The sequence below is a fragment of the Tribolium castaneum genome, chromosome 10 (genome assembly GCF_031307605.1).
Source record: "Tribolium castaneum strain GA2 chromosome 10, icTriCast1.1, whole genome shotgun sequence".
Lineage (NCBI taxonomy): Eukaryota > Metazoa > Arthropoda > Insecta > Coleoptera > Tenebrionidae > Tribolium > Tribolium castaneum.
This window is the reverse complement of record NC_087403.1, coordinates 4,020,364-4,028,942: the sequence shown is the minus strand read 5'-3', so window position 1 is coordinate 4,028,942 and position 8,579 is coordinate 4,020,364. Positions and strand designations below refer to the sequence as shown.

Below are 8,579 nucleotides of genomic sequence, written 5' to 3'. Positions count from 1 at the left end.
ATTTTGTCAAAACAAGCTTCGTGACGTGAATTTTTAATTTCGAATTCCGAAATACATTTCACAATGAAAAGTCAACAAGATAAAGGTTTGAAAAAAAAATTGCCACGTTTCCCACTCACTGTTATACAAGGTGAGCTCAAGTAACGCATAAAAAATTCATACATGTTGATTTTATTTTTAAAAATACTACGTTTGTGACGTCATTGGTTTTTGATGAGTTATTGCGATTGTTTTTTTGCTTAATTAAGTAGGAATTTTATGGGTTTTTTAACTCGCTGTGTATATTTTTTGTCCACAAACATGCAACCAGTAAAACATTTGCTCCCCGCCGAAAATTAAATTTTCTAACACCGCGTTTGCGCATTTTATAACTATTTGGCGCGAGTTACCCTTCCACTTCAGTAACTCGAGAAGTTTTGTTTTGTCTAGTCTAGTCTCTAGTTATTCGCTAAATTCTTCAATAATGTCCTTAAGAAAAAGGTAATTTGTTCTTTCGTAGTAGACAAGTAGTAGTAGAGTCGTACCTTACAGGTTTAGAGAGTCTCCCGCACAGGAAACGGGGGACAACACGAAAAAACACAAACGAACCTCTACTCATTCAGACAAGTGCAAATTTTGCGCACAAACTCTTAATCAGGCAGTAGTTTACACAAATTTCCCCGATGACTATGCCGAGGAGTCTGTTGCTTTAACATCCGAAAGACTGAATGTGTACAACGGTACCGAAAACATCAGTTTTGAGGAGGGCGACTTGCCCAGTCACAAAGTAAAGTTCCATATGATCTTCCAGGAACATGCCATTGCCTCTTAGATAACTTGTTTCAGTATTTACGACTTGAATGACCACTTGTGCCCCCTTGACACCGGGTTGTTGCAAAAAGAGGTCTATTTGCATATCGGGGGTTACATTAAACCAATTTTCGACGACGACCCGAGCCCCGAAAATGGCATTGCAACGCTTGACATGGGGCCCATTCACGAGTGGTTCATTGCCGGTTTTGACGGGGGCGAGAAAGTCTTACTGGGGATTATCACTAACTACGCCCAGTACGTTTTAATGGAGCCCTCGCTGGAATACGCCCCCATTTTCAAAAGCCTCCAAGAGAAAACCGTTTTGTTTAAATTCGTTATTGAGTTCCTACTAAGCAATTTCAGCCGCGCTCCTTCCTACGAGGAGCTACTGGCCGCAGTGGAAAACAGCGATAACCCACTGTTGACCGAGGAATTTCTCCTGCAAAACGCCCAGTTTGTGTGCGATCAGATCCACAGCTTCGACTTGGACGCTGGGGACAACAACGACATGCCGTTACTCACAATGCCATGCGTTCGAACTTTGGCGAGTTTGGCTGGTGTTAGCTTCCGGAAGCGCCAACTCATGCGGAATCTTTTAGGGAACCAAAGGGTAGCTGCTTAATTGTATTTCACTCGATTGCAACTTTACTCATTGTAGAGAACTAAGCTCCAGTTGAGCAAAGCCACAGCCACGCCGCTAGTCCGCCAATTGTTCGAACAGTTGTTCCCGAATCAAATCCAGACTGAAAATTGCCAGTCGCCCAAAAAGACACGGTGTGGCATTTGCGACACGTGTCGGTCGCCCGACTGCGGCCAGTGCGTTTACTGCAAAGACATGGTCAAGTTCGGCGGTGATGGCAACATGAAACAGCCCTGCAAGCTGAGACGTTGCCCCAACTTGGTCGTGCAAGAGTTGGACGAGAGTGACGACGAAACTGTCGTGACACCAGCCAGGGGGCGGGAGGACGGCCGCAGACCTGGCGTGAGCCGGGTCCTGAGCGACGGCCCCCTTCAGAATTTCCGCGAATCGATTGATATAGTTCTTGGTAAAATCACATTCTTCTGAATTAACTTGGGCTCATATCATCAATCGTTAGGTGGGGTTAATGATGACGACACGGGCATTTTACTCAACATCAAGACCGGCGATTTTGTCCAGTTATCGCCCAAAAGTGCAACCAAACCGAACACAATCGCCCGAGTTGTTAACATATACACGGCTACGGAACCAATGGTCCATGTGTATTTGTTCTACCGCGGCAATGAAACGATTTTAGGGGAAGTAGCCAATCCGCAAGAACTTTTCGCTTCAAATGAATGTGAGGATTGCCCGGTTGCCGCCATAGTAGGACAGGCCAAGGTAATGCAATTATAAGATCGAATTTTTTCCAATTTTTCCGGTAGGTTGTTTACAAAGCAACGCCCGACAATTGGGCCGATTTGGGCGGGATTGAGTGTTTGCCATCTGGCGATGATAGGTTTTTTTACGCAAAACAGTACGACAGTGAGACTGCCACGTTCACGGACTATGTTAAAGTCAGGAATGAGTTGGATTCGTGCGGACATTGCAGGTAATTTTTCACTTTTTGCCCACCGTTGGTACGTTTTGAAATTCAGGTTGAACGAGGAACGAAAGAAGATTGAAACTCCCACTTTCAAAGATAACAAAGTCCAATGGCGCAACGAGTTTTACGAAGCAGGGAACTCGGTTTTTTTGGATCCTTCGGTTTATCAATTCCCGATTCCCGTTGAGTGCACTTTCGATGATGTAATTATAAGACTTGCATTTTCCCGTGTTTACGATAATTTTCAGGCGAAAGAGATGAATGAGAGCAAATACCCGGAGTACTACCGAAAACGCGAAGCTAACGCTTCTTGCAAAAAAATGCCCCAACCGTTCTGCATTGGATTAATCGAGACCCTATGCGATGGACCCGCCGGGGTATTGATGGCGATTCGGGTGTTTTTTCGGCCTGAAAACACAAAGGGTGGCAGCATGTTATCGTATCAGTCTGACATCAATCTGCTGTTTTGGTCCACTAAATGTAAATACTACACTAACGCTATATTCTTCTTAATTATTTCCGAGTCGTACAAAACTATCGTTTCCATAGATCTCTTTCAGACAGTTCCTATAAACTGCCCAAATACCAGTAGTGTGATAAATTGCCAATTGATATTTCAGTTATAACAGTTCCGTTTCGTAAAGTGATGGGGAAGTGCTATGTTGTTTACTGTTCTGACGAACAGAAGGCGCGGGAATGGTCCGAGGGGGGCCCTTATCGCTACTATTTCAGACAGCAATACGATCCAGACTGTGGTGAATTAGTTCCACCCACGTATAGCTGCACAAGACTGGCTTTGAGAGAGGGAGGTAAGTTTACATTTTATTTTTTACTGTTCTGTTACGGTGCTACAATTTGACCGAGATTTTGCTTTTTAAATCATTTTTATAACGCGACAAAAATTCTTGGCCTTTTTTGTATCTGGCCAATTTGTTTGAAACGAGGACAAGCTCAATGACAATTTCTTTAGAAATGTGTAAAAATCAATGCCGACTAATTTCGGAAAACCTGTATAAAGTTTTTACACCGTTTTTTTTGTACTTTTCTACAGTTATTTTTTTTCTACTATTTGTTATTATTATGGGCTAGACTTCGCCCCACAGAGTTTGTTTATTTTATTTTATATTATTGTTTTAATAAAGTCCTATTATTATTATTATTATCATCCAATAGCTGGCCAAGACGAACGTCCTTTTGGCAGGCCGCTGAAATGCCTGGACGTTTTCGCGGGCTGTGGGGGGCTGTCACAGGGCTTCCACGCTGCAGGCGTCGCAAACACCAAATGGGCCGTAAGTTTAGTCTCAAATTAGAAAAAAAAAGCTAGGTAATTCGTAGATTGAGAACGACAAACCCGCACTGGACACGTTCCGTCATAACAATCGGACTTGCCATGTTTTTCGAGACGATTGTAACGTGCTTTTACGGAATGTCATGTCTGGAAAAGGGGGCCTGCCCCCCAAGAGCGAGGTTGAAATGATCGTGGGCGGGCCCCCATGCCAGGGGTTTTCTGGGATGAACCGATTCAACGAAGGCGAATACTCGTTGTTTAAAAACTCGCTCGTAGTTTCGCTTCTAAGTTTGTGCGATTACTACCGACCCTTGATATTCGTATTGGAGAACGTGCGTAATTTCATGCTGTACAAGGGCGGGCTTATTTTGAAGCTGACGCTCCAATGTCTCGTGGCCATCGGCTACCAGGTGCGAATTTCAATCGTGGAAGCGGGCGAATTCGGCGTGCCCCAGGCCCGCAGGCGCTTTATCCTAATAGCGTCAGCCCCCGGGTATCAATTGCCCCGCATTCCGGAGCCTCAACACGTTTTTCTCCAGAGAGGCTCGCGTCTAGATATTTACGTAGACGGTGTTAAATACACGAACGGTAATTTCTGGACCCAGTCAGCGCCTTATCGCATGCTTCACGTGCGTGATGCCATCGCTGATCTGCCAGCCATTGAACACGATGATAACCGCCCCCAAATGCCGTATGACGACGACGAAGGAACGTCACATTTCCAAAGGAAAATGCGCGGTAATCAGGAGGAGCTACTGGACCATATTTGCAAACCGATCGCCCCCATTGTGCAAACTAGAATCAAGCTAATTCCGCCAAAAGGCGGTGCCGACTGGAGGAATTTGCCAAATGTGCGGGTGCAACTCCCGGATGGGACCATGACTGAGGTGCTCCAGTACCGGTACAGGACCAAGAAGCAGAAAGACGGGGAGCCGAACCGCGGCGTTTGCGCGTGTTCGGTTGAAAAGGCGTGCGATCCGAATGATCGCCAATCAAATACTTTGATTCCGTGGTGTTTGCCACACACTGCCGATAGGCACAATAACTGGGCCGGGGTGTACGGCCGGCTTGACTGGAGCGGGTACTTCGCCACGACCACCACTAACCCCGAACCCATGGGGAAACAAGGGCGAGGTGCGAATTTAATCATTTATTTATTTTTTTTATTAAAGTTTGTTGCAGTGATACACCCGGACCAAAACCGACTGATAAGCGTGCGGGAATGCGCCCGCTCGCAGGGTTTTCCTGATAAGACTAAGTTTTTTGGCAGTGTTACGAGCAAGTACCGCCAAATTGGCAACGCGGTGCCGCCGCCCCTCGCTAAGGCCATCGGGCTCGAGATCAAGAGAGCCCTGCGGAACCGCCACCGCTAAATGTTGTTCCTAGTTGTGTTCTGTTCAGTTTATTTGTATTTTTATAAAGTGTTTTGAATGATCTGTTGTTTTAATTTCCTTTCCACTTTCCGGTGAAATATTTGAATCTGTCAAAAGGCGCGCGCGGCGCCCTCTGTCCTTTGCGTGGTTGAAAATTTGACAGCCGCTCTTGTATGTTGTGTTCCTGCCAAGGAAATTTTTAGTAATTTCTAGAAATCCAACAATAATGTTTAGTTAATAACAGTGCGCGTGTTTTCGTAATTAGTTTATTTAGTTGTACCAGTTGGTGATGTTTTTCTATGTCAAGGCACGTTAGTAACGTTGAGGACCGAAGTCCTGTGAAGAGGTTGGAAGAGCCCCAAAGATCGCCGAAAAAGCTGCGTTTGGAGATCGAAATTGATGAAAACATGAGTGACAATTCGCCTGAACGAAACCGACGAGCGAATTTTTCAAACGTGAACGGCGTCAACCGCAATTTAAACATCCACTCTGTCAAGCCAACCACCAAAAAGCTTATCATAAAGAATTTCAAAAGTAAAGGTTTGCACTGGTTTGACTTGGTGTATTTGTGTTATTTAAGGTGAACCGAAGCTCCCGGACGACTACCATGAGACCACCTGGGAGAAGCTAAAGAGTGCGGTCATTGCAATACAACAATCAAAACCCAACGAATACCTTCTGGAGGAGCTCTACCAGGCGGTTGGGAACATGTGCAGCCACAAAATGTCCCACATTCTGTACAACGGGCTCTCGCACCTGATCGAGGCGCACGTGTGCAGCAACATCGAACGGTTCATCACAGAGCCCATGGACCGTTTCCTGTTTTTGAAAAAAATGAACGACACTTGGCAATCTCACTGTAATCAAATGATCATGATCAGGGGCATCTTCCTGTACCTTGACCGCACGTACGTGCTCCAGAACCCCAACATTTCCTCGATCTGGGACATGGGCTTAGATTTATTTCGCAAGTACTTCATGTTGCACACTTTAGTCCAAACGCGCGTAGTCGAAGGTTTGTTAATGTTGATCGAAAAGGAGCGACAAGGCGATAAAGTCGACCGGACTTTACTCAAGTCCCTGCTACGCATGCTAACCGACCTGCAGATTTACAACAAAGCTTTTGAACAAAAATTCCTGCAAGCGACTGAGCGCTTGTACGCGACCGAAGGACAAAGGCTTATGCAAGAACTCGAAGTGCCTGAATTTTTGGCTCATGTAGATAAAAGAATTCACGAAGAAAACGAAAGGGTCATTCATTATTTAGACTGTAGTACAAAATATCAATTAATTCACACGGTCGAGAAACAGCTGCTTAGTGAACACATTAATAATATTCTCCAAAAAGGGCTCGACAACCTCCTTGAGGAGAACCGTCTGCATGACTTGTCGCTCCTCTACCAGCTTTTCAGTCGCGTCAAAAACGGCCTTCATGAGCTATGTCTCGCGTTTAACGCGTTTATTAAGAAAAAGGGGCGCACTATTGTCATTGACCCCGAAAAAGATAAAACAATGGTGCAAGAATTGCTAGATTTCAAGGACGCCATGGATAACATCGTCGCTTGTTGCTTCAAGAAAAACGAAATGTTCAGCAACTCGCTCAAGGAGGCGTTCGAACATTTCATCAACCAACGCACCAACAAGCCAGCCGAACTCATTGGTAATCCTCATTTTTTCCCGAAATATTTAATTACTAAATGCCCATTTATTTATTTGCTTATTTATACAATTTTTTGTTTTGGAGCGAATTATATAATATATTTGTTTTAAATTTATAATAAGGAAGAAATGTAGTCAGTATTTTCCGGTTTTAGCAAAATTCGTGGACTCGAAGCTGCGCGCTGGCAACAAGGAGGCAACCGAGGAGGAGCTGGAGCGCCTTCTGGACAAAATAATGGTCCTGTTCCGGTTTATCCACGGTAAAGACGTGTTCGAGGCCTTCTATAAAAAAGACTTGGCGAAGCGATTGCTCGTGGGCAAATCGGCGAGTGTGGACGCCGAGAAGAGCATGTTGAGTAAATTAAAGCAGGAATGTGGTGGCGGTTTCACGTCGAAGTTAGAAGGAATGTTCAAAGACATGGAGTTGAGTAAAGACATCAACGTGGCGTTTAAGCAACACTTGAATATTAGCACGCTTGATTTGATACCTCTAGACATGACAGTTAATATTTTGACAATGGGGTATTGGCCCACTTATACCCCAATGGACGTGACCCTGCCGCCGCAAATGGTCAAGTTCCAAGACATCTTCAAAGAGTTTTACTTAAGTAAGCACAACGGGAGGAAACTGCAGTGGCAGCCGACTTTGGGGCATTGCGTCCTCAAGGCGAGGTTTAAAGCGGGGCAGAAGGAGTTAGTCGTTTCGCTTTTTCAAACTCTGGTGATACTCCTCTTTAACGAGTCTGATGAGCACAGTTTTGAGTACATTAAGGCAGCTACTAATATCGAAGATGGGGAGTTGAGGAGGACTTTACAGAGTCTGGCTTGTGGGAAGGCTAGAGTCTTGAATAAAATTCCGAAAGGAAGGGAAATTGAGGATAACGACAAGTTTAAATTTAATAATGACTTTGTAAATAAACTTTTCCGTATCAAGATTAACCAAATACAAATGAAGGAGACCGTGAGTGACATTAATCAACCATTTAAGTTCCTATTGTATTGTTATTTTTACAGACCGAGGAACAGAAAGCAACTGAGGAACGGGTCTTCCAAGACCGGCAATATCAAATTGATGCGGCAATCGTGAGAATCATGAAAATGAGAAAGACTTTAAGCCACAATTTGCTCATTAGTGAACTCTTAGCACAGCTAAAGTTTCCTGTTAAGGTGCGTTTTTGTTCCGTGTATTTTCTCCTGTTAATTAATTTTTTCCAGCCTTCTGATTTGAAGAAACGCATTGAGTCTCTCATTGATAGAGACTACATGGAACGTGATAAAGATAATTCCAACCAATACAACTATGTGGCTTAATTTCTTTTATTAGTATTATTTTATTTAGTCTATGTATCTTCATGGTTTGCTTTTGCCTGAATTTCAAATACGATGGAGTCATTCATCCAGTTTCTAGTCCAGACCTCCTGGCTTGTAAATAACCATCGCTGATTTTACGACTTCTCAACAAAACCGTTAATACTTTGCCTGAATATTTGTTAATGTTTTATTATTAGTTACACACATGTGTTTATAAAACACTTGTAAATACAGATTACTTTTTCGTTCTGTTTCAAATGTTTCAAATTCTCAGTATATTTGTAAATACATCCATGTAAAAATTATCTTATAATTTACAGTTAAGTCTCGGTTTAAAATGTGATTTTTCTTTTGTAATTTAAATACAAAATTACGTGGTTTCAACCTACTGTTTTTGTGCCTGCTCCCAATCCCAAAACCCCTTTTAAACTGTTTTAAGTTGAGATAAAATTAAAGGTTTTAAATAAAAAGTCTGGTTGCGACGTTTCGTTTGTATAATAAACATCATCAAGTTAAAAAACATACACAATATAATTGGTAACAATCTAAATAAATCTTGAATTGAGTTAAAATTTTAACAAAATTAAATAA

At 43.2% G+C, this 8,579-nt stretch overlaps 2 protein-coding genes across 2 annotated transcripts; both read left to right on the top strand.

Annotated features, from left to right (window-relative positions):
• Positions 1-349: 349 nt before the first annotated feature.
• On the top strand, positions 350-5,079 carry LOC100141742 (DNA (cytosine-5)-methyltransferase PliMCI). Its single transcript, XM_008195236.3, has 12 exons — positions 350-480; positions 532-766; positions 812-1,402; positions 1,451-1,838; positions 1,890-2,152; positions 2,197-2,363; positions 2,410-2,560; positions 2,606-2,837; positions 2,978-3,166; positions 3,531-3,646; positions 3,693-4,779; positions 4,828-5,079. The coding sequence occupies exons 1-12, from the start codon at positions 464-466 to the stop codon at positions 5,016-5,018; spliced, it is 3,627 nt and encodes a 1,208-aa protein (XP_008193458.1). The 5' UTR covers positions 350-463; the 3' UTR covers positions 5,019-5,079.
• Positions 5,080-5,151: 72 nt separating this feature from the next.
• Positions 5,152-8,372, top strand: Cul4 (Cullin 4). Its single transcript, XM_001814147.3, has 5 exons — positions 5,152-5,552; positions 5,599-6,678; positions 6,833-7,638; positions 7,692-7,844; positions 7,893-8,372. The coding sequence occupies exons 1-5, from the start codon at positions 5,318-5,320 to the stop codon at positions 7,986-7,988; spliced, it is 2,370 nt and encodes a 789-aa protein (XP_001814199.1). The 5' UTR covers positions 5,152-5,317; the 3' UTR covers positions 7,989-8,372.
• Positions 8,373-8,579: the final 207 nt, after the last annotated feature.

Coding starts and splice junctions, on each gene's coding strand:
- LOC100141742 (XM_008195236.3), top strand. Junction 767..811: donor GCGACTTGCCCAGTCACAAA/GTAAAGTTCCAT, acceptor ATTGCCTCTTAG/ATAACTTGTTTCAGTATTTA. Junction 2,561..2,605: donor TTGAGTGCACTTTCGATGAT/GTAATTATAAGA, acceptor GATAATTTTCAG/GCGAAAGAGATGAATGAGAG.
- Cul4 (XM_001814147.3), top strand. CDS start 5,318: ATGTCAAGGCACGTTAGTAACGTTGAGGACCGAAGTCCTGTGAAGAGG. Junction 6,679..6,832: donor CAAGCCAGCCGAACTCATTG/GTAATCCTCATT, acceptor TTCCGGTTTTAG/CAAAATTCGTGGACTCGAAG. Junction 7,639..7,691: donor AAATACAAATGAAGGAGACC/GTGAGTGACATT, acceptor TTATTTTTACAG/ACCGAGGAACAGAAAGCAAC.